Source organism: Macaca mulatta, chromosome X, assembly GCF_049350105.2.
Source record: "Macaca mulatta isolate MMU2019108-1 chromosome X, T2T-MMU8v2.0, whole genome shotgun sequence".
NCBI lineage: Eukaryota > Metazoa > Chordata > Mammalia > Primates > Cercopithecidae > Macaca > Macaca mulatta.
This window is the reverse complement of record NC_133426.1, coordinates 37809064-37834759: the sequence shown is the minus strand read 5'-3', so window position 1 is coordinate 37834759 and position 25696 is coordinate 37809064. Positions and strand designations below refer to the sequence as shown.

The window sequence follows — 25696 nt, the reverse complement described above, 5'->3', positions numbered from 1 at the left end:
ATATCCATACTGGATATTTGTCCTTATCAAAAACCGAACTGAATGTAAAAACAATTAAATAATTCCAAATGAAACATGTAAGTTTTCTAATAAATGAAAGAAATTCAGAGCAAGAGGATCATCTATGTTAGAGATGTGAGAGGTTTATATAGACAGGTGTAAGAGATTTATAGCAAAATGATGCAACACTTCTGCTGTGAATTTGACTTTTTTGTCACTAGAAGGCATACTTGTTCCTGGAGGCACTCACTCTTCAGTAGAACCTAGTGCAATGCTTCACTTTGTAGATAGAATCAAGTGTTAATAACAAAAAGATACTTATATTTCCCTCCTCAATCCATTGAACTCATAGCGACCAGTGGCCAAAATGTCCCTTCTGTACAGATTTCTCCCTTTTTTATTGTAAAATCCAATATCAAATGGTGGAAGGAGCTGTTTTCTCCCTGACCAGCAAATCCCAGTATTCCCCCACTACACACAAAATACAGAAATCAAGAAATCAGATATCACATTGGAGATCCCTAAACACATTAGTCTTACCTTAATCTGAAGGTTAGACTGTTTCTGTGGGCTTATTTTTCTCTCAGACACACAAACTGTAGAATGCTGGACTACTTGACCCTTGTGAACTACTTGGAGCAAGAACTTGAAAAACCAGCCTCTCGTATTCTCACAATCTGTTTACACATTGAACACACCCAGTAGCACAGAGTAATGCTTATCTGTTGCAGACAGCTATTCCAAGAAGAAGGCAGTATCTCTAAAGCTGAGCTTTCAAAAAGGAATGTCTCTGTTGATCAGCAGGGGAAAGGTAACAGGTTTCATCAAAAGCACATTTAAAAACATTTTTGACATGAAGTATTTTTTACACCAGTGTTTTAAAGGTGATTCACTCTTTTAATATTCTTCTACCCCTGGAAAACTCTATTCTCAAAAAACCTGGGGAAAATGTAATAATAACAATGAACACATGTGTGCCAGGCACTGTTGTAAGTGCTTTACATATATCATCTCCAATAATTCTCCAAATGTATTAGGTATGTACTATTATTATCCCCATATTACAATTGAACAAGCTAAGTAGCCTGCCAACAGTCACCTAGTTAGTAAGTGCTGGAGTCAAACGTTAAATCCAGGCACTTAATAACCATAGTCCAGGTATCTAATCATAGCACTGTACTATGTATGTATGACTTTTAGAAGACAAATGTGTAACAGTATGTGAATTCTCAGATGAACATTAGAGAATGAGTGAGGTTTTCTCAGTGCTTGTACGATACTGAATCTTTAGTTGAAGTAATTGAAATTTTTGTTGAGATTACTGCCCCCAAGATGATTACCCATTTACGTTACCATAGCCAGGTCCCTTTTAGCTGCAGCGGGGAACCCCAAAGGTGGTATCCTGGAGAATCGAAAACATGAGTCCAGCTTGAAGTACCAAGAGAGTTATTACTTTCTTATGTTAAAAAACTCATACCAGAGAAGTCAATACAACACCTTTAAAAAGCTTTAGAGATATATGTTTTGTTCTGTTTTTTTCAGATTGGATGATTACTTTTGATCTGCCTTCAAGCTCACTTGACTCTAGTCATCTCCAAACTAACGTGAGCCCATCTAGTGTGTTATTAATTTCAGTTACTATAATTTTTTAAGTTCTAAAATTTCCATGTGGTTATTTTCATAGTTTCCATTTATCTGCTGAAATTCACTATCTGTACATTCATAAAGATCATATTTTCCTTTCATTCTTTGAAACTATTTTCTGTTTGTTCTTTGAACACATAATAATTGATTTAGTCTTTTTCTATGAAGTTTAACAACTGGACATTTTTGGATCTGTTTTTATTGATTTCTTTTTACAATGGTAGGTGATATTTTCTTGTTTCTTTGCATGTTGAATTTTTTACTGTATATTGGACAATGGGGATCACATAGTGTAAAGACTGAGTTCTGCTATCTCCCTCTGAGGAGTATTAATATTTGTTCTATTAATATTTGGCATTTCCATAGAATTGGTTTGGTTTTGCTAATGTAGTTATGCAGAAAGCCTAAGGTCCTTTCCAAGCCTGATGAATTTGGGGAGAGCAACCTGCAAATTCTATCTCCCCTGTAGATCTTGTAAGGGCTGACTTTTAGGATTTTTTATTTGTAATTTTTATGGAAAAATAAAAGGTGTATATATTTATGGGTTACAGAGATATTTTGATACAGGCTTGCAATTTATAAAGATCACATCAGGGTAAATGGGGTATCCATAGCCTCAAGCAATTATCCTTTGTGTTACAAACAATACAATTGTACTCTCTTCATTATTTTAAAATGCACAATTAAATTATTCTTTTTTTACTATAGTCACCCTGTTTTACTAAGAAATACTATGTCTTATTCATTCTTTCTATTTTTGTACCCATTAATCCTCCCTACTTCCCCCCAGCACCTCACTACCCTTCCCAGCCTCTGGTCACCATCTTTTTACTCTCTATCTCCCTGAGTTCAATTATCTTAGTTTTCAGCTCCCACAAGTAAGTGAGAATATGCAATTTTTTTTTTCTGTGTCTGGCTTATTTGACTTGACATAATGACTTTCAGTTCCATCCATGTTGTTGCAAACAACAGAATTCTCATTCTTCTTTATAGATGGTAGCACTCCATTGTGTATATGTACCACAGTTTCTTTATCCATTCATCTGTTGATGGACATTTATATTGCTTCCAAATTTTGTCTATCGTAAAGAGTGCTGCAGTAAACATGGGCATGCAGATATCTCTTGAATATACTGGTTTCCTTTCTTTTGGGTATATCCTTAGCAGTGGGATTGCTGGATCATATGGTAGCTCTATTTTGAATTTTTTGAGGAACCTCCAGACTGTTCTCCATGCAATTGTACTATTTAAATCTAAGGCCTCAAACTATGAAACAACAAAAAGAAAACATTGGGAAACCTCTCTAGGACATTTGACTGGGCAAGAATTTATTGAGTAATACCCCACAAGCACAGGCAACCAAAGCAAACAGGGACAAATGGGATCACATCAAGTTAAAAAGCTCCTGCATAGCAAAGGAAACAATCAACAAAGTGAAGAGCCAACCTACAGAGCAGGAGATAATATTTGCAAACTACCAATCTGACAAGGGATTAATAACCAGAATAATATACAAGGAGCTCAAATAACTCTATAGGGAAAAATCTAATGATCTGATTTAAAAACTGGCAGGGGATCTCAATAGACATTTCTCAAAAGAAGACATACAAATGGCAAAAAGGCATATGGAAAGGTGCTAAACATCAGTGATTATCAGAGAAATGTAAATCAAAACTACAATGAGATGTCATCTTAAAATGGCTTATACCCAAAATGTTAAAGCTAAATGGCTTATACTCAAAAGAAAAGCAATGACAAATGCTGGTGAGGATTTAGAGAAAAGGGAACACTTGTACACTGTTGGTGTGAATATAAATTAGTACAACCACTCTAGAGAATAGTTTGAAGGTTCCTCCAAAAACTCAAAATAGAGCTATTATATGATCCAACAATCCCACTGCTGGGTGTATAACTAAAAGAAAGGAAATCAGTATATCCAAGAGATATCTGCACTCCCATGTTTATTGCAGCACCATTTACAACAGACAAAATTTGAAAACAACCTATATGTCCATCAACAGATGGATAAAGAAAATGTGGTACATATACACAATGGAGTACTACCAAGCCATAAAGAAGAGTGAGATCCTATCATTTGCAACAACATGGAAGGAACTGGAGGGCATTGTGTTAAGTGAAATAGGCCATTCACAGATTGACAAATTTCACATGTTCTCACTTATTTGTGGGAACTAAAAATTGAAATATTTGAAGTCGTGGGGACAAGAGTAGAAGGATGTTTACCAGAGGCTAGGAAGGGTAGTAGGGTGCTGGAAGGGAAGTTGGGAGGGTTAATGGGTGCAAAAAATAGAATAAATAAGACATTAATTCTTTCTATTTTTTCCATGCTAGTATTTGCTAGCACAATAGAGTGACTATAGTCAAAAATAATTTAATTGTACATTTTAAAATGACTATGAGAGTATAACTGGATTGCTTGTAACACAAGGGATAAATTCTTGAAGTCATGGATACCCCATTTACCCTGATGTGATGATTACGTATTGAAGACCTATATCAAAATATCTCATGTTGATACGGGAGGAGGGCAGGGAAGTGCTGGGTAAGGGAGGGTGTGGTCTCTGGCTAGGGCTCCACCCCCGAGCCTGTGACCAAGAACCTAGGTGAGGACAGGCATTTTTTCCTACCCAAATGTTGCATTTGCCAAGACCACACTGGCCCACCACACCCTCATCCTGTGCTTATAAAAACCCCAAGACCTTCGCAGGTAGAAACACAAGCAGCTGGACGTCAAGAGGAGCATGCTGGCAGAGCACACCGACAGGCACTGGCAGATGCTGGCAGGTTGGCAGGCCATTGACCAGCAGAACAATGTAGAGTTTGGCTGGGGTGGTAGGAGGAGAACCCGGCCACTGAGCGGGTCTGGCTCCAGGGGAAAACCACCTTCCCACTCCATCTCCCTTCTGGCTTCCCTATCTGCTGAGAGCTACTTCCCCTCAATAAAACCTTGCACCTTGCACTCATTCTCCAAACCCATGTGTAATCCAATCCTTCCAGTACACCAGGGCAAGAAACCCCAGGATACCGAAAGACCTCTGTCCTTGCGATAAGTCAGTGGGTCTAATTGAGCTAACAGAAGCTACCTACAGACAGCTAAACTGAAAGAGCTTACTGTAACACATGCCCACTGAGGCTTCATCTGTAAACAGTCACCTTTAGACACTGCCGTGGGGTCAGAGCCCCACAACCTACGTCTGCATGCTCCCCTAGGGGTTTGAGCAGCAGGGCACTAAAGGAGTGAGCCACACTCCCATTACATGCCTGTGAGGGGGACAAGGGAACTTTTCCCATTTCTATGTAACCCATAAATATATACACCTACTAGGTACCCATAACATTTTTTTAAAAATTGACTTTTTGGGCATGGGCTCATCATATCACCCCATAACCACATTTAAGACAATGTTAGTGGACACAGTCAGAATTTCCAGAACACCTTAACTGAGAAGTTTTTGTGTTCACACCATGGTTACACAATGTCCAGTGGAACAAGACCTAGGTTTGCAAAGTCTAACGACCCGTATTATAAAATCAGCCATTTTCTCCCAACCTGTCTGGGCTTCCCCAAATAAAACACAAGTGAAAGTTCTCGAGAGTGAGTTGTTAAGTGAGAGTATTGTCAAGACTCACTATCAAGAGTGAGAGCTCAAAAGTTCTTGTGAGTGCTTTCCTAGAAATCCAAGAGACCCCCCAACATCTTGACATTGAACACATGAGCTTCTTTTTCCCAGAAGAGAATATTAAACACCTTCTATCTTGAGGACTATTTCTAAGGATAAAGGAGAGGAAAGAGCTTCAACAACAGGTGGGATGGACAGCTCTCATCCCTGCTTCGACCTTGAAAGAGCTGATTATCATCTTTGGGCCACAGTGGTCTCAGCTGTAAAAAAAGTCTGGTCCCTTTTTACCCTTTTTACCTCACCTTAGAAAAAAGTCTGGTCCCTTTTTACCCAATTTCAGTAGATTCTTTCTTAGGAAAAGAGCATAGTCTGGTAACTATATACCTCGGGAAGACCTTTGAAATAATTTTTTCAACCTCATTTTACAGCCACAGAAGCTGATGATCCCCCAAGTAAATTCTACTGAGGGGACCAGAAGCCAGCTCTTCTGCCCCTCCTTTCACTATTTTCCTCTTTCTTGGCATGAAGACTTCCCTTCACAGTTGAGCTGGTGAATTATTTTCACCCTACATTTCAGAATGCAAGTAACTCCCCACCACAGTGTATAACCTGCCTCCCTGATGCTAACTGGTTTCCTTTACTAGAGTTTGCTTTAATAAGTTAGAGATATTTCCCCATAGTTATTCTAGAACATTAAGAGGAACCAATCTTTTACTCTCATAAAGTCCTTTGGAAGACACACGTTAAGAAAATGCCAAATGCAGACTCTATTTATTGCCTTTCATTACATTTAAATCATACAATACAATAAATTCACTATTCCAGTGTTATACACACTGTGATTTCAGGAACAGTGTATGGCTACACACTTTTTTATTACTGATTGACTGCAACAGGTACAGGAATTGAATACCACCATTCAGGATCCTTTATAGAAATTTGTCTTTGCCACACATTTAAGTGAGTGAAGTCATCTTATTGGACAGAGTGTATACCAGTCTGAGTGTTGTTAAACTCCAGTGATGATTCAATGGTGAGCCATACACTAGTCATGCACAATAGGACCACATATCATCTCTAAATTAAACAGAACATGAAAAACAGAAAATGGTGGCTTTACACCATACATAGTCTGAGGAGTGCTGCACTGCACTATACTAATTCGAGAAGGAACCCTTCTGAACATTAGAGATGGAGATTTAAATTACAGTGAGAATAATGAACTCATCTGTAGGAGCCAGGCAGGTACTTTAAGGAATGGGATGAGTCAGTAATTGGATACAATAGGGAAGAGTAAGTGTTGTGGGATCTTTAGGGTGTCGTTTTTCTGGCCAGAAATCTCTGTGGCAGGTGGCACCTTTGTCTGAGTTTTGCTCGGTCCTGCTGGGCTCGTTTTGCCCACTCAGCCTGGCAGGCTGTGCTTGGCTCATGTTACCAGCCTGGGTCCCACATCTGCCAAGGGGAAGTAAGGTATGGAACGGCAAGGGGTGTGTGAGCAAGCATGGGGTTCAGCCACCGCACACAGTCAGACATGCCAGCTGCTGCAACAGGGCAGGCAGGCAGCTCCAGATGCCAGAACAGGTGCCGGCTCTCTGTGAGGCTGCCACTGGACCAGAAGCACGACAAGCAGCTTCCACAGCTGGCACCGGGAAACATGGTGGCACCCGGAAGTTTGGAGATGCCAGTGAACCACAGGGCCCCAAAGAGGGAGTGACAGCCCTTGCTCAAGGAGTTCCCAGGTCTGGGCTCCCCGAAGGGGCAAAACTCTTCTCTCCTTCTCTCTGCCTGCAACATGGCAAGCAAGGGGCATGTTTCAACCCTGTTCGTGTTAAAGCTCTTTTAGCCCCACCATTTGACGGGTCCTGAGTTCTTGTCTTGTGACCAGGAAGAATGAGGTACACAGACAAGTGGAGGGTGAGCAAGACAAAGGGGAGCTTTACTGAGCAATAGAACAGCTCAGTCTCCCACAGGGGGGCAGCTTCTTTCCGCAGCAAAGGTGTCCTGATGAGTGTTCAGCTCCTAGCAGAGAGGAGACCCTGGAGGGGGAAGCTCCTCTCTGTAGGCAGGTCTTCCCGTCATCTTCCCAGCTCTCAGCAGAGAGGAGGACCTGGGGCAGCTAGCTCCCCTCTGCAGCTGGTGGTCCCAACATTTGTTCAGCTCCGGCTGAGTCCTTTGACTTTTAAGGGCCTCAGAGGGGAGGAAGCGCATGCTGACTGGCCCATGGGTGGCCATGGGTGAGCCCAGGTAAAGCACCACAAATTCCCGCTCCGGTCTGTAGGACTGGCAGTCCAGCCCCCAGCCTTCAGGCCCTTCCTGGCCTGAACATGGGGCCTCACTGTGGACCTTCCACCTAGGAACCTGTCTGCCTCATGCCGCCGTTCATGGCACCCAGGCTGTAGGTGCCAGGGGATGTCTGCAGGCCAGCACCGAGCTGCCCTTGACCCGCCCCCCCCCCATTGGCTTCCTTCCTATGCTTGTCAGAGCCCAAGATCTGGAGGGGGCTAAGGCAGCAGTGAACTGGTGTGTCAGCACTGCCTCAAGCATGTGCGCACATGGCCTGGCTGTGACAGCACCCGGGATCAGCCCTGACTTTGCTTTGAGATTGGAGTGGGCACTGACAGCAGGGAGAAGCTAAGCAGTGGAAGCAGACATTTCCAAGAGGGTAGGTATGCCTGGGTCTGCAGCCGCGATTTGGGTGGCTGCAGCTGTGTCTGGGAGGGCAGGACTCTTGCCTGCTCCATGTAGTGGGAGGCCTGGGTCCACAACCACCGCGCGGGCAGCTGCGGCTGCAACCAGGGAGCTACTGCCACGCCAATCTGAAAGGGACAGGGCTCCCACTTGTCCCCAGCTCCCACCAGCTCCACAAAGTGTGCAGCCCCGGTCATGACTCCCTGCTGCAGCTGGCATGATGGCAGCGGCCACCCCAGATGGGTCACCACTGCCATCATGAGGAATATAGGAAACGAGATATCTCGTCTTAATGGGGTAGCAGCTAATTATTTCTATCTAACTGTAGCCACATATATACTGAGACATTTTGATTTTCTAAGGAAACCTAGAAATTGAAATTTTCAGATGAAAGATCTAGATTTTTCAATGTTGGCAACAAAATAATTTTCCTTAAAAACATCATTGTAGGCCGGGTGCGGTGGCTCAAGCCTGTAATCCCAGCACTTTGGGAGGCCGAGACGGGTGGATCACAAGGTCAGGAGATCGAGACCATCCTGGCTAACACGGTGAAACCCCATCTCTACTAAAAAATACAAAAAACTAGCCGGGCGAGGTGACGGGCGCCTGTAGTCCCAGCTACTCGGGAGGCTGAGGCAGGAGAATGGCGTGAACCCGGGAGGCGGAGCTTGCAGTGAGCTGAGACCCGGCCACTGCACTCCAGCCTGGGCGACAGAGCAAGACTCCATCTCAAAAAAACAAAACAAAACATCATTGTAGTCCTAATGATCCCATCTGCTGTCCAGATGAGGTATGTGAGCTGTGCTTTGTAATCTGAGCATTGGGAAAATGATGTATTAGATGTTCACAGAAGTGCCTCTCTTTCCAGACTCCTATTTTGGGAGTAAGAGAGGTACTCTCTAAGGAGTCAGGCCATCTTCCATAGGCTACATCATGTAGGATCTATCGCAGAAAGGGAACAGGAGGCCTGGGCCTTCAAAATGCTTTGCTTCCCAAAAGATGCTCTAGGTGGGAGACCAGCCTGATAACCAGGCCTTGTGTTAAAGCCAACAAAAAGTTGCCTTTACCCTCTAAGTCTCCTGCCCTCAGGATTGACTCTGGGGCTTGTCTCTCTTCACACATGATGTTTTCTGCAGTCTTGACCTGAGTCTGGCACCGGCCTGCCCTGACACGGCTTATGATCACTGGCCTGGTTGGCAGCCACAGTCACCCCAGCCTCTGTCCTTGCCCACTTACTTGGGTGTTAGTTTTCACACTCCCAATAGGACACTGGCCACCAGTGCCATCCTGTCCACAGGATACAGGCCAGAGGGACTCCTTCCTCACCTTTCCCTCCCTCCTGTTAGAAATGCACAAAAGGCCTAAACATGGGTGGGCTCACGCCTTCCCAATGGCAGTGATTCTCTCTGCCTCCCCACCTCCCCTGAGTGTAGAATTCCTTGCACGTGTGGAAGGGGGTCTGGCAGAGTGCTGCATTAGTCTGAAGCTATGCTGGCTGTGGCCCCCCACGATTCCTCTGAAACGCATGAGCACAGCTGAGCACAATTCTTAAAGGGATAGCAGTACCTCCTGCTGGCTGTCCCATGCCCCTTGACTCTGGAGAGAGCTTGCAACAGGGGCTCATCCAAGGTCAACCTCCAAACTCCACCTCAGACATGAAACAGAGTCTGAAAGAGCCCAGAAGCCCGGGTCCTTACAAGGTCAGAGTGACCGTTAGTGTTGACGACTGCATACACTGTAAGGTGACCACCTGACTGCACAGAGGGACTCACCAGCCACGGGCCACCCACCGACTATGGCTTCTCCTGCCTTGAATGAAGTCCTCAGGTGTGCATTCCAGTGAAGTATCCAGGACATTATGTCTAGCTCTACAATAAGCCACAGCCATAAGCAACATCAACAGCTTTTAAACACCAGACAGCTACGTAGCCAATATGTCAAGATCTGAGGAAAATGATCAGTTCACTGCCATTACCCATCCTAGAGGCACTCACTTCTGACTGGAGGACACTGGACTAGCAGGAACACATACCCTGAAACCAAAGATGTTTTACTTTGGCAAGGGGAGGGGATGCTGCTGTCACCATGATGTGATCAGCTGAAGGAGACTCGCTACCTGCAGATGCTGGAGAGACGCCTGCTTGCTTCTCAGATGCACAGAGGAGAAAGTGACGATCTGAGCTAAGGCTGGGAATGCTCTATAGCTCTCCATAAAGAATCACCCAGTGGTGGGGTGGGCATCTTCACAATGAGTTGCCTGGGAATATGAGGTTCAGCGGATATCACGTGGCAAGAAAGGCTTCTGGGATTCAGACAAGCACATCTCCCAACTGACCCTAAGGACAACCCCAACACAATCTCCATGTAAATCCCCTGTCCCATGAATTCATGCCAGCCAGTGTGCCCCCTCTCCACCCACCCCTGTGGCCACCGCCCTCTGACTTCAGACCTTTGCTATCCTGAATAAAGCCTCCCGCACCTCAGTCAGAGTCTGCAGCTCCACCCCAGGTTCCAGCATCAGGCTGGGAATTCAGCAAGCCTCAGAGGCCCCCAGCCAACTCCCCGGCCTCACAAGGCCTTCCTGTTCAGAGGCAATGAGGAAGTCTCGGTGCCTACCAAAGCCAGTTCCTCCCCACAGGGCCAGTGCCTTCACCATCACCATTGGAAACTGCCCCCTCTAAATCACTGATTCAAACACTCCACACTGGCCACCCCTTCCCCCACTTCAGTTCTCTGGGGATAGTTTCTCCTAGATGTCTCACAGGCACCTCCAACCCAAAGTGACGGAAACTGAGAGGAGTCAGGAGCACTGTCATGCGTTTTACACAGTTTAATAGCTTGGGCAGATGGAAGCAACCTGGGGTCTTTCATCTGTGGGAATTTTGGCATTGGGAGGAGGTTGCTGATGAAGTCCTGCACAGCTCCGAAACTCAGGAATCCTTACTCCTCCTTCTCCTCCTTCTCCTCCTCCTCCTCCTCCTTCCCCCCATCACCGCCACCTCCTCCTCCTCCTCCTGCTCCTCCTCTTCCTCCTCCTCCTCCTCCTCCTCCTCCTCAGGTTGGGGCATTTCTTCTACTTGAGAGTGGGTGTCATCTTCCAACTCCAAGAGCCATCTGAGCTGCTCATCCTTTTGCAGTGCCCTCTTCACGTGTTCTGGAGTGATGCACACCCTGTGGCTGTTCTCAGCCTCCTTGCCCAGCCTTCTCCAGGATGTTGGCTGTCAGGTACTCGAGAACATCAGCCGGGAAAACAGGTGTGGTTGAGCTCAGGCGCTGGGCATACTGACCTTCTCGCAGGCAGCGTTCCAAGCGGCTGGCAGGAAACTGCAGCTCCGCTCTTCTGGAACGGGAAAGGCGTTGTCTCCTAGGCCTATGGAGCGTTTGTTTCCAGCCATGAGGATTGCTGTGTTTTGCCCCAATTGGCACAGCTTGATTTTCCTGCTGGCCTGAGCCTGTCAAGGTACCAGTGCTTATTGCTGCCCACTGTATCCCTATGCTGCAGCCCCTCATTGGTCAGGGGTTGCCTTTGTGACAACCTCCACTTTTTGATGTCATTGGTGTCCATTGGTCTCTGATCAGGCCTCAGCCTAGAAAAGCCTATGAGAGGAACCTGGTCACCCTAGTAATGGGAACTTCTTTTTGAGAGGGACCTGGTTGCCCTAGTAACTGGAGCTTCTTTTTGAAAGGAACCTGGTTGCCCTAGTAACTGGAACTTCTTTCTGAGAGGAACCTGGTCGCCCTAGTAACTGGAACTTCTTTTTGAGAGGAACCTGGTCGCCCTAGTAACTGGAACTTCTTTTTGAGAGGAACCTGGTCGCCCTAGTAACTGGAACTTCTTTTTGAGAGGAACCTGGTCGCCCTAGTAACTGGAACTTCTTTTTGAGAGGAACCCGGTTGCCTTAGTAGCTGGAACTTCTTTTTAAGGAAAGGCTCATATTTTATTTTAACATTTTAGCAAAAAGTTGTCTCAATGAAAGTATTGTCCCGTCTTTAGGACACCACTCCAGATTCTTTAAGTTTAGCCTTGCATTGTCTGTGAGCTAATTTACATTCCCCCTAGAAGCTGTAAGTCACTTACAGTAGTGTTCACTGCCTTGCCCCCAATTTTGCCTCCCTGTATACATTTACTTAAACATTCATGATCAATATTCCTATGTTTATTCTTTGAATTGTCTTTTGAATGGCTTATAATACCTGAAAATTTCCTCATGAGTTAACCGATTGTTTCAACGCATTTCCATATCATAGGTGTTTCAGTGTTACGATTTTACTCTGTTGGAAAATACCTTTTACCTGTTTTTAAAGGTCACAATGTTATACCCAGTGGATTCATCTGTCAGAGCTAGGCAAACTTGGTGACAGAGATGTGTACCTCATGCTCGGTTAAACCCAGCAATGTCTTTGCTTGCCTCATCTAGGTGACTCCAAAGCCCAAATAGGTCTTTGTTCATTGTGTTTTTCAAATTTTAGTTTCAACATTTAATTTTGATTTCAGTATTTTTCTCTACTAATTTTGTATTTTTTTGTTGTTGTTATTGTTGTTGTTGTTGTTCATCGATATTAGGTAACTTATTTTCATTGTTGACCAAATGGTTGGGAATTCAGTTTTAGGATCCGACCATCTGGAGAGTTGTGTAAATGAGTTAATGATTCACAGAAATCCAGTCTGTTGTGTAAAAGACAACAGAAAATCTGGTTTGACAGTCTTTTTATTTGTCCATTTGTCTATTTGTGGCTCAAATCAATTAAGAATTTTATACTCTTTTAGAGGAGAACAGTATCAGAGAACTTTACTGTTTCTATTTACACTTGACTCATGGTTGAAATTGTGGAACTGAAGCTCTAAGCTCTATTTCTCTGTGCCTATATGTCTATGTGCTTGTAATTCTGAAATAACTCCACCTCTGATTGTGTGATTATGTAAAGTTTTCCTGCCTCTGGATGGTATTGACGTATTGGATTATAAAGTCTCTTTTGCTTACATAAATTAAATATTCCCAAATTCCTCCTGTCTCTCCACAGGGCTCAGCAGGATGTGGTTCTCACAGCCAGTGGCCTAAGTCCCCAGCGGTCACCTGAGAACCAGGCCCACTGCACCTTAGGGAAGCCTGCCTACAGGTCTGCTGTTAGGGAAGAAAGGAGATGCAGCTGTTTATTAAGGGCGACCTTGTGCATGCACCGTGTGGAGGAGCCGTTTATAGGCATAAGTAGACTCAATCTTGGGAAAACCCACAGATGGAGAGACTCTTATTACCCCCATTTTACACATGAGGAGACCTGCTCAGAGGTAGTAATTGAAGGTCTAATATCACATGTCCAGGAAGTGGTGAACTGGGATCTGAAACCCAGGCCCTCAGCTCCCACTGTTGGAGCTGCCTGTGCAGCCTCTGACCAATCCTCTGTGAAAGGCCAGCAGGCAGCAGACTGTGGCACCCAAGGACCCAAGGAACAGGTGGAAACCTAAAATGCGGGCATTCACAGGCAAGGGGACAGATTGCTACAACGTTTGATGTGACACCTCTTTTAAACTTAGCACAGAGCAGGAAGTTTTGAAAAGGATTGCACATGCTTTAGAGGCCGTCACTTGGGACAGAACTATTTCTATACCTCTTAAAACATGTATTGAGTCACTAATAATTCTTTGGTGCTCTATGCAATATATAGTAATTATAATGAATAGGTATTTAATTTAAAAATGAAATTGTTAATTGTGTTTTAAATGAAATACATATATAATTAAGCTGATTCATTAATAATTAACAACCATTAAGAACTTCTTGAATTGCCCATCTTAGGCCAGATCATAAATTTTATGTATTATTATGATTTATTTTACCAGTGTCCTGAAGAGAGGACAGAAAGATATATTCACAGCACTAGCTACTAATCCCTGTCTCAAATCCTCTTTCATAATAAGTCAGGGCATAAAGAAATAAGAAATGAAATCCAGCAGGCCATCATTTCTTTTTTGCATTTTTCATCATGGTTTCTCCTTCACTCTCAATCTCCATGTAAAGTCCCTATCCCATGAACTTCATGCCAGCCAGTGTGCCCCCTCTCCACCCGCCCCTGTGGCCACCACCCTCTGCCTCCTGCACTTCAGTCAGAGTCTGCAGCTCCACCCCAGGCCCCAGCATCAGGCTGGGAATTCAGCAAGCCTCAGAGGCCCCCAGCCAACTCCCCGGCCTCACAAGGCCTTCCTGTTCAGAGGCAATTAGGAAGTCTCGGTGTCTTTATCCCAGCCAGTTCCTCCCCACAGGGCCCGTGCCCTCTCTGTCACCGTTGGAAACTGCCCCCTCTAAATCACTGATTCAAACACTCCACACTGGCCACCACTTCCCGCCCCCCCCCCCAACTTCAGCTCTCTGGGGATAGCTTCTCCTTGATGTCTCACAGACACCTACAACCCAAAAAGACGGAAACTGGAAGGAGTCAGAAACATACTCATGGATTTACATCCTTTAGTAGCACTTGTTGATGACAACAGCAGATATTCCTCAGCTGTGACACATTTTTGCCCTGGCTAAGCCTGTGAGGATCCCCTCAAGGCTCTGGGACCCAGTCTTCAGTCATTCTTTCCGGATTTGGGCATCTCATCAAACACAAAGCGGGTTCCATCACTCTCAGTGCGGTGGGGCTCATGGTGGTTGTCCCCTTCTCTCTCCCCATCTTGTGAAGTGTTGCGCATCCTGCCATTGTTGATGGCCTCCAAGCCTACCTGCTCCATGATGTAGTCAGCAAGGCAATCGAGCAGGGTAAGGAGGATATTTATTGTGGAGGAACTCTGGCTTTGGGCATCTTGTTCATCTTGCACAACTCGGTCCACGAAGCTCATAGGGACCCGCAGCTCATTTCTAGACCGGTCTTGAATCTGGTTGTTATTTGCAGAGGAGTTCTTACGGTTATTTTTCTCTGACATGATATTTGCTGGGTTTGGCTCTGATCAGCTCTGCTTGATTCTCCAGCTCAAGTAAGTCTCTGAGGACGCTGGTGCTGCCTATTGGATCCCTCTGCTCCAGGCCCTGATTGGTCAGGGAGCTAGCTGCCTTTGTGACATCCCTAGGCTTTGTGATTTCACTGGTGTCCACTGGTCCCTGATCAGACCTCAGCTTAGAAATGTCTGTGACACTGATCTAGTCACCCTAATGACTGAACCCTGATTTTGAGGGAACTATAACTCTTTACCTGATTTTGACATTATAAAAATAAAAGTGTGTTTCAATGGAAAACTTTGCTCTATCTTTAGGACACCACTGCAGGTTATCTGATTCTAGCCTTACATTATCTGTGAAGTCTTTTATAGCCTTTTGTTAGTTGTAGGTGGCTGATACGTGTACAGTATATTCTTTAGTAGAGGTTCAGTTGTCTTCACCTTATGAAACCAGTTTTGCCTCCATGTGCACAATCATTTAATATTACTGATGAATATTCCCATATCGACTCTTTGGTTTCCCTTTTGAAGCAGTCATAACATCTTTTTCTTGTAGCATGTGTTCATTTCGTATCTGTATGAGTGTCATGATTTTACCCTATTTGAAAAATGCATTTTATTTATTTTTTTATTTTTATTTTTTATTATTATACTTTAAGTTCTAGGGTACATGTGCACAATGTGCAGGTTTGTTACATATGTATACATGTGCCATGTTGGTGTGCTGCACCCATTAACTCGTCATTTACATTAGGTATATCTCCTAATGCTATCCCGCCCCCCTCCCCCCTCCCCACAATAGACCCCAGTGTGTGATGTTCCCCTTCCTGTGTCCAAGTGATCTCATTCTTCAATTCCCACCTATGAGTGAGAACATGCAGTGTTTGGTTTTCTGTTCTTGCGATAGTTTGCTGAGAATGATGGTTTCCAGCTGCATCCATGTGCCTACAAAGGACACGAACTCATCCTTTTTTATGGCTTCATAGTATTCCATGGTGTATATGTGCCACATTTTCTTAATCCAGTCTGTCACTGATGGACATTTGGGTTGATTCCAAGTCTTTGCTATTGTGAATAGTGCTGCAATAAACATACATGTGTATGTGTCTTTATAGCAGCATGATTTATAATCCTTTGGGTATATCCCCAGTAATGGGATGGCTGAGTCAAATGGTATTTCTAGTTCTAGATCCTTGAGGAATTGCCATACTGTTTTCCATAATGGTTGAAAAATATATTTTAATCATTTTTCAATTAATAATAAGATGCTCAATAAGTTTACCTGTCAGTGTCAGGTAAACAGTTGATAGGGAAGTGCATCTTTTTTTTTTTTTTTTTTTTTTTTTTTTTTTTTTTTTGAGACGGAGTCTCGCTCTGTTGCGTAGGCTGGAGTGCAGTGGCCAGATCTCGGCTCACTGCAAGCTCCGCCTCCTGGGTTCACGCCATTCTCCTGCCTCAGCCTCCCGAGTAGCTGGGACTACAGGCGCCCGCCACCTCGCCCGGCTAGTTTTTTTTTTTTTTTTGTACTTTTTAGTAGAGATGGGGTTTCACCGTGTTCGCCAGGATGGTCTCGATCTCCTGACCTTGTGATCCGCCCGTCTCGGAGAAGTGCATCTTGTGCTCAGTTTAAGCCCAGATGTATATTTCTTGTCTCTCCTAGGTGAAGCAAAAGCACTAAGAGATGTTTCTTTTCTATTATTTAATTTTCCTTTCTAGTAATTCTGTGTTTTCCCTTTGACTTTGGTTCATTTACAGCCAATAACTTTGCCATTCCATAGGGGAAAAAGTAGAAAGAACAAAAGAGTCTTAAATCCAAACAATTTCAAAATCCAACCATTAGGTTTCAAGGCCTGGGAATATTCTATGACTTAAGACTCCTCCCTTTGATCACTCTGATCCTATGACTTCACCTGGGGTCATAAATCTGCCCTCTGGCCTCTAGGTTCTGCCCTCAGTCATTGTTCCTTTATTTTGAATGGTAGCATATGTTTACAGCTGAGTAGTTTTATCAGCCTGCTTTCTCCTGTCAAATTTTGGGAGTCCTATGGCCTTCTTTCATTTCTTCCTCTATTTGTCCCTTTCCGTCTAAGCTGGCATTGTTTCTGCTGATATAACATTCTCAAAAACTTATAGGTCTTTTATGTATGTCATGGGGATTCATGTGATTAGACAAGAGGTTTCTTCAAGATCCTTCATAGACAATCCCTTGCTTATTCTGAGAAGCACACCCCATATCTCTTCAAAACACCATCTGTGTGATTGAATATTTTGATCTTTTGATCCCTTAAAGGCACTAGCAAAAGGATGTCTAGCTATGCCCTTGATTTTATCTCTGGAGGATGATTTCGTGGCAATGAATTTCCTAATTTTGGTGTCTTTTTGCAATCTGGATAGGCTGAAAATTTCTCATATCATTGAATCCTGCTTTCTTTTTGCTTAACAGTTCTTCCCTCAATTTATGTCTTTCCTCTAGCATTTTACTATAAGCAGAAATAAAAGCAGGCCATTCATTTAATCCTTTGCATGAAAATCTCCTCAGCTAAATATTCAAGTTCATTGCTTACAAGTCCTGCTTTCCACATAATTGTAGGGCACAACTCAGCTACGATTTCTGATGCTATATAACACAAAATCCCTTTTCCAATATTATGTTACTAACTTCTTTCTAAGCCTTCACCAGCAACATCTTTGACATTTTATTTCTATCAATAGTTTGTTTATGATAATTTAGGTGTTCTCTAAGACAATATAGACTTTCTCTACTGTGCTCCTCATGTCTGAGCTCTCACCAGGAACACTTTGAACATTCATATTTCTACTAATGATCTGTTCAACATAATCTAGGGTTGTTATATAATGCTCCTGAAAATTATTCCAGTCTATAGCTATTATCCAGTTGCAAAAGCACTTCCACATTTTTAGATATTTGTTATAGCAGCAACCCACTTCCAGGGACCAAAAATTGTAATAGATCCCTATGGCTGCTATAATGCTGTAAATCTGGTAGCTTTAAAATACATGCATTTAGTATCTTTCAAACCTGGAGGTCAGAAGTCCAAAATCAGTTTCACTAGGCTGAAAATAAAGTGTCAACATTGCCATGCTCCCTCTGGGGACCCTAGAGGATAGTCTGTTTCCTTGTCTTTCCCAGCTCCTAGAGCTGCATTCCTTATCTCATGGACCCCTTCCTTCCTATTTACAGCCAGCAGCATAGTATTTTTCTTCAGTAGTCACATTTCCTTCTTCTGTGTCAAATCCACCTCTGCCTCCCTCTTTTAAGAACGTGTGTGATTGCCTTTAAGTTCTATCAGATAATACAGAATAATCTCCCATCTTCCACAATCATCTCTGTGAATTCTCTTTTTCCATATAAGGCAACATTTATAAGTGCAAGGGGTTAGTATCAAAGTACCTTTGGGGACCATTATTCAGCCTACCATGGGAGTTATTCCCAGGAAACTCTGGCAGGGAAGAGAGAAATTGAGACAGAGAAGGAAAGGAAGCAAACAAAGTATTTGTTATCAAGCAGCTAATGTTACTGAAAAACTTTAGAGAACGATGTAGAAAACACATCTTCCAGGGGGCAGGTGATGCCCCACTGTTCTGGACTGTCATATTATTGAGCACAATGGACTCTGGTGACCTAATGAAAGGTCTCACACAAAGAAATAAAGGCTCTGACATTTGAAAGTCAGGCAAATATCTACTTAAATGGTATGAGCTGTTGGAGTATGGACAGGGCACTGACAACATCTTCTACACCAAGAAATGTTTGTATACCCTCCTAATAAAGCTTTTCATTTTCTTCTTACCTCATGCCTGCTGTTTCATCCTTTCATGTAGCTACCTGGCATCAGACACTGAGGAAGACGCTGGATATTCAATGCTAAGCAAAATAGCTATTATCTCATCTGTATGAAACATTCAGTCTAGTAGGAAAGACAGATGTTAAAACAAACACCCAAACAAATATGTATTTCAAACTTATTGTGCATGATCAAAAGCAGTTTATAAACTTTAGCACTATTGACATTTTGGACTGAATAATTCTTTGTTTTGTGGTGGAAAGGCTGCTCCTGGTATAAAAGGACAGCAGTACCTTGGCCCCTATCCACTAGATAGTAGCATCTTCCGGTTATGATGCCAAAAAGTAGCTAGGGGACAAAATTATTCTCAATTGATAATCACTTATTTACATTTAAAATGTTACTTTAAGATGTAGTGAGGGGATGTAATTTACATAGGGTTATGAAGGAATGTCGAAATGACATTGAACCTTAGAACTGTCACAAGAATAAGGAATGAGTCAGAGAAGTGGTAAGAAAAATAAAATTCCAGAAGGTAGCATGGACAAATCCCCAGACTGGTAAAGTATTTGGCGTGTTTTAAATGAAAGCTAGTAAGTATGCTGAACCTGAGTGCAAAAAATGAGAGTGGTTTAAGATGACCTTGTATTCATCCCCAAGCAATGAAGAATCTGGACTTATAGACGTCCTGGCACTTGGATCCATCTCTCAAATGTGAATGAACATGAACATAATTTATGTATTTTTATGAACTATTGATAAAACACAAAAAGATTCTGAGAGGGCAAGAGTGCAAAATAAATGATTGTAATACTTTATAGCAGATTATTTTCAGAAGTGCCCACAGTTATCCCATCCTCTGTATCTACTCTGAGTATTCATATTTTTAAAATGTGACTTTGCAGCTCATCCAATAAAGACATTGTGCTGACCTTCTCACCTCTTAAATCTGAGCTGGCCTTCCCACATACTTAGAAAAATAAGATGGGGAAGTGATGGTGGGATAGTAATGGGCCTGGTTCCCAAAAAACTTTGTACTCTTTCACTCTCACTTTAAACATCTACATTTGTCATGTCAACAAGCATGAGCTAACTTGCTGGAGGATGAGAGACCATGTGGACTGAGTCAAGTCAGTCCAGTTGTCCCCTCTAAGGTCTGAGATAAGTGAGCCCAGCCATGATCAGTGTATTAGTCCGTTCTCATGGTGCTATAAAGAAATACCCGAGACTGGGTAATTTACACAGAAAAGAGGTTTCATTAACTTGCAGTTCTGCATAACTGGGGAGGCCTTAGGTAACTGACAATCATAGCAGAAGGCATCTCGTCAAAGAGTCGCAGGAGAGAGAATGAGTGCCACCAGGGGAAATGCCAAACACTTATAAAACTGTCAGATCTCATGAAAACTCACTCACTATCATGAGAATAGCATAGAAGAAACTGCACCCATGATTCAAGTACCTCCCACTGGGTCCCTCCCACCACACCTCAGGATTATGGGAAATACAACTCAAGATGAGATTTGGGTGGGGACACAGTCAAACCATATCATCCCACCCCTGGCCCTTCCCAAATCTCATGTCCTCACAATTCAAAACAAAATCATGCCTTCCCAGAAGTCCCTCAAAGTCTTAATTCATTCCAGCATTAACCCAAAAGTGCAAGTCCAAAGTCTTATCTGAGAAAAGGCAAGTCCCTTTTTCCTATGATCCTGTAAACTCAAAAGCAAGTTAGTTACTTCCTAGATACAATGGGAGTACAGGCTTTGGGTAAATACACCCATTCCAGATGGAATAAATTGGCCAAAACAAAGAGGTTACAGGCCCCATGCAAGTCCGAAATCCAATAGGGCAGTCATTAAACCTTAAACTTCTGAAATGATCTCCTTTGATTCCATGTCTCACATCCAGGGCATGCTGATGCAAGAGATGGGCTCCCACAGCCTTGGGCAGTTCCACACCTGTGGTTTTGAAGGGCATAGCTCCCTTCCCAGCTGTTTTCATGGGCTGGCATTGAGTGTCTGCAACTTTTCCAGGCACACGGTGCAAGCTGTTGGTACATCTACCATTCTGGGGTCTGAAGGACAGTGGCCATCTTCTCACAATTTCACCAGGCAGTGCCCCAGTGAGGAAACCGTGTGGAGACTCCAATCCCACATTTCCCTTCCACACTGCCCTAGCACAGATTCTCCACAAAGGCTCCAGCCCTGCAGCAAACTTCTGCTGGGACATCTAGGTTTTTCCATATATCCTCTGAAATCTAAGTGGAGGTTCCCAAACCTCAAATTCTTGACTTCTGTGCACATGCAGGCCCCACATCACATGGAAACTGCCAAGGTTTGGGGCTTGTGCCCTCTGAAGCAATGTCCCAAGCTGTATCTTGGCCCCTTTCAGCCACGGCTGGAGCTGAAGCAGCTGGGATGCAGGACACCATGTCCCAAGGCTGCACAGAGCAGGGGGCCCTTGGTCCTGGCCCACAAAATCATTTTTCCCTCCCAGGCTTCCAGGCCTTTGATGGGAGGGGCTGCTGTGAAGGTCTCTGACATGCCGTGGAGAAACTGTCCTCATTGTCTTGGGGATTAACATTCGGCTCCTCATTACTTATGCAAATTTCTGCAGCCAGCTTGAATTTCTCCCCAGAAAATGGGTTTTTCTTTTCTATTGCATCATCAAGCTGCAAATTTTCCAGTCTTTTATGTTCTGCTTCCCCTTGAATGCTTTCCACTTAGAAATTTCTTCTGCCAGATACCCTAAATCATGTCTCTCAATTCAAAGTCCCACACATCTCTAGGGCAGGGGCAAAATGCCACCAGTCTCTTTGCATAGCAAGAGTGACCTTTACTCCAGTTCTCAGCAAGTTCCTCATCTCCATCTGAGAACACCTCAGCCTGGAATTCATTGTCCATATCACTATCAGCATTTTGGTCAAAGCCATTCAACAAGTCTCCAGGAAATTCTAAACTTTCCCACATCTTCCTGTCTTCTTCTGAGCCCTCCAAGCTATTCCAACCTCTGCTTGTTACCCAGTTCCAAAGTTGCTTCACATTTTTGGGTATCCTTATAGCAGTATCCCACCCCCAGTACCAATTTACTGTATCAGTCCATTCTCATGCTGCTATGGAAAAATACCTGTTACTGGGTAATTAATAAAGAAAAGAGGTTTAATTGACTCACAGTTCCACATAACTGGGAAGGGGTCAGGAAACTTATGGCAAAGCAAACTAAATATGGCCTGAGAAGGACTCCGTACTTCTATATCACAGTCCTTGTGGATGAACTGCAAGGACTCAAATATATGAACTTAATAGGTAGACAAGATTGAAAACCTAACTTAGGAGTATGCACTTGTAAGAATAGCTGGGCCCTGGCCAATCCCAGCAGCTGTACTGCTACCCCTCATACACTGTTGAGTGTTCAAACTGTGTTCAATTAAGGCAAACTCTGAGCTGTAACCAATCCAGTTGTTTCTGTACCTCACTTCTGATTTCTGTATGTCACTTCCCTTTTTTGTCTATAACTTTGTTCTGATCATGAGACATTCCTGGAGTTTCTCTGAATCTGCTATGATTCTGGGAGCTACCTGATTCGTGAATCTTTCATTGCTGAATGAACTCCTTTAAATTTAATTTGGATGAAGTTTTTCTTTCAACAGATGATGTCAGAAGCATGGTCCAAAGTAGAGCTTTAATGACCTCCAGGAGTGCTGAGTGAAGAAGCAAGGTACTTGCTGGACCCACTTGTGTCCTTTGATCTCTGAGTGCCTGGGGATCATGATAAGTTCTCTTTTGGATTTTGGAACTCCACAGATTTGTGTTTTGAGATCTCTGAATTTCTTTGAGCAAATTTATCTTCCAGATTGGGTTTGGAAGTCACGACAGGAACGGTACTGGGTTCGGGATTGTATTGAATCCGATAATTAACTGCCTTGGATTCAGTCAGAGACCTCTTACCTATGACTGGTTCAGAAAAAAACTGGTAGCAAATGGTAATATTGTAGGGATTGTAAAATTTGGCTTTTGAAAATCCACAGGGATTTTTGTGTTCTGCCCCTTTGTTTCATTTTTCTTGAGTGCTTAGGTAGGGAAAAATCATTGGCTAAGTTAATCAACGGAACCTGAGAGCAAAGCCAATATTTTAGGTAAAAATTGGGTCCTTAATTTCTGAAAACCTGAGTTTCTTCCAGCTTATATGATAGTCCCAAGAAGCTGCAAAGTCTTAGAGAAATGGTGAAATTTAACTAAAGATAACTTACAGCAGAACTTTCTGAATAAACAACAATGCACTGCAGTGCATTTAAAAATGAGGAGATCCCCCCAAATTAAATCTGCTAATCTTTTAACTTAGTTACTATCCTGATCCAAAGGAAGTAGACTGCAGCACCAACTGGCTAACTTTGGACAAGTAATGGGGTACATTTTACCTGACTAAAGGATGGGATTGGGTTAGAGGCCCTCCCCTCAGTAAAATCCCTCTTTGTTAAAAATGGATTAAAGATGATAGGGCCCAACCAGGGGCAAATTTGAGCCTTGCCAGTTCAATTTTGGGTGCTGCTAAGCAGAGTGGCTAATGTGTATGTTTTGTCACACATATTTTGCTCTGGCCAGAATGAAAAATGCTAATTTGTTTACCCCATGCAACCCCTTGGGCAGCATCTTGCAAAATTGAGAGGATTTTGCCTGTGGTTCCATAATTTTCTTTTGTGTTACAGCTTGTCCCCCAGGACTGTAGTGTGGTGAGTAGGATTGCTAGGGGCGCTCAGGGAAGGGGAACCCGGAAACCTGACATGCCAGCAAACGGGTAAGAATTTCTTGCCAGTCAGACTTCTGGCCTCTCTCTGTACAAACTGGTTACATGAATGGTAAAAATCACTGTTTATCTCCTCTGTAAAGTTTTGATTAATGCAAAAAGAATTCTGAGGCTAGCCTTAAGCTGTAGCAAATCTGGTGTATTTTGTACTATAAATTTGTTTTTCTGTGTCATTCTGTCAGGAAGAGGGGTATCTTAGGGTAGAATGTGGGCCTAGGACACCTGTAAGCCCATTGTTCAAGATGGCCCTTAAACAAAAGTTATAAAAGTTTTCAGGACCCTGAAAAAAAAAAAGTGGATGAGGTCTCCATCTTATTTGACGTCCTTGGGAGCTTAACCTTGCAACATGTGGCAGTACTTTTTTTGGTCTCTGCAATTTTACAATGGCGGCCCAGGTTCAATCCTGGCTTAGGGAATGAGTGCTTTCTGGTTGATATCTGTGTGACCTTTACCAATTGTTAATTCTCTTCTCCTCCATGAACAACTTCTGACTTCCCTTCTTGAATTTTCCTTTCTTTGAGCTACCTTTGAAGATTCTAGAAGTTTTTAAAAAAACTGTGTGTCTTCTTAGCCCTGCTTCTTGAAGGACTACCTTAAAGCCAGTAATCCGATTAAGAAGCTTCAAACTGGAAAATAAAAATATCTTACAATGACTGGATCTTTTTCTGTCTGTCTGTGTAGTAATATGTGTGTTGCGTGTGTGATGTTTATATGAAAGAGCGCTAATTAATTGGCTTAGAGAAAAATAATCAATTAAATAAAATATTTTGTCAGAAAAGTAAAAACTGTACTGCTTTTAGTTCACATGACTTAAGTAATCTTTAGGAAATAAAGACAGCTTTAAAGATTATTGGTAAAATAAAAATATCTTCAAAAATGTAAACATTTGGTCTAAATTATGCAGGTCGGATATTAGGGCTGCTAAATGCTTTAAGGTCATAAGCTGTTTCTTTGACTTTTAAAAATTGTTCAATTTATTTTGCAGTATTAGATTCTAGATAAAGCTTGGGGACATGTGGAATTAGCCATGTCTCCCAGCTATGCAAAGAAGGTTATAAATAAAAGAGATTTTATATAAGAAAGGATCTTGTATGGTAAATTCTTGTCCTAAAGTAAAATAACTGGTTGTTTAAAAAGAGGAATGCTTAGGACAAGTCAGAAAGTTCAAGCATGTTGTGGATGATCTGCATAAGTTGCAGAGGATTCATGAAACAAAATTTATGCAACAAAAGTAAAAGTTGCTAAGAGTTACCATTATAACACATGATTGATACTATTGAAAAAATAGTTTTACATGCAAGATGTGTGAGGAGAGTAATATGTAGTTTTGGTAAAAGATTATAAGAAGGCCTTGGAATATAAATTTTTGCTGAGTTTAGACGGTAAAAGGTTTTTTAAACTAGATAAGATAAAGCTAAATGTTACAGCAAGTTGTAGAAGGTTTGTAAAAATTAATCTTGCAAAAGAAATCCTGTGTGTGAACATATTGACTAAATTTAAAGGGTTATGATTCAGTTTTTCTGTAAATTGCACATGAAAATATAATAAAAGCACAACAGGGTTTTCTTAAAGCACTGATCTGCTCTCTCACAAAAATTGTAAAGGGTTATAAAAGGTTTATAAGAATATCACATTATGGTCAAACTGATTAAGATTGAATCAACTTATCTATAAGATTTTATTAAAAATTGGGGTTGACATTAATGGTACACTAATACAAGGGTGAAATTTGGCTTTCTCTCTTGAACCAGATTTTTGTATAATATTAAAGAATAATGAAATATTTTTGTTTGTCTCTTGAATAAACTTCTGAAAAAAAGAAGGGAAAGATGAGACTGTTTGGAAAGCTCAGTCTTCCCTCTATCAATGACTAAAGGTTTTTGCCCTTTAAAAAATTTTTGAGTCATGATTTGGGCTAAATGAATGACTTACAGTAACCTGCAATTCTATTTCATAATATCAAGTGCTTTAAATTTTTTACATATTTGATAGGCTTCTCCAAATCAAATTTCAGCTTCAAAATTGTCTTTTCTAACCTCTGACTTTGAGATGCTACAGAGGACCCCTGAAACATCCAAAAGAGAGGGAAACAGGATTGTTTGACATGCTAATTACATGGGAAACATTGTCAAAATAAAAAAGTAATTTTTAGTTTTCTTCAGGTTGTATTTTAGTAAATGACG

At 42.5% G+C, this 25696-nt stretch overlaps 3 protein-coding genes across 13 annotated transcripts in view; all 3 read right to left on the bottom strand.

Moving 5' to 3' along the window:
- The window catches only part of SYTL5 (synaptotagmin like 5), a 242248-nt gene that overhangs the window by 132782 nt on the left and 83770 nt on the right, over nt 1-25696 (bottom strand). For 4 of the 11 annotated variants that reach the window (XM_077988432.1, XM_077988434.1, XM_077988440.1 and 1 more), the window contains exon 1: nt 541-664. The exons of the other annotated variants lie outside the window; for them this stretch is intronic. The gene's annotated coding sequence lies outside the window, so the exon portion shown is untranslated. Of the gene's footprint in view, nt 1-540; nt 665-25696 lie in introns of those variants that run through there. 11 annotated transcript variants of the gene reach the window in all.
- Nucleotides 10904-11483, bottom strand: H2AL3 (H2A.L variant histone 3). Its single transcript, XM_077988397.1, is given in 2 exon segments — nt 10904-11173; nt 11175-11483. Coding segments are annotated over 2 exon segments (579 nt in total).
- On the bottom strand, nt 14360-15663 carry H2AP (H2A.P histone). Its single transcript, XM_015127170.3, has one exon. It carries the CDS (start codon nt 14890-14892, stop codon nt 14539-14541), a length of 354 nt encoding a protein of 117 aa, XP_014982656.1. The 5' UTR covers nt 14893-15663; the 3' UTR covers nt 14360-14538.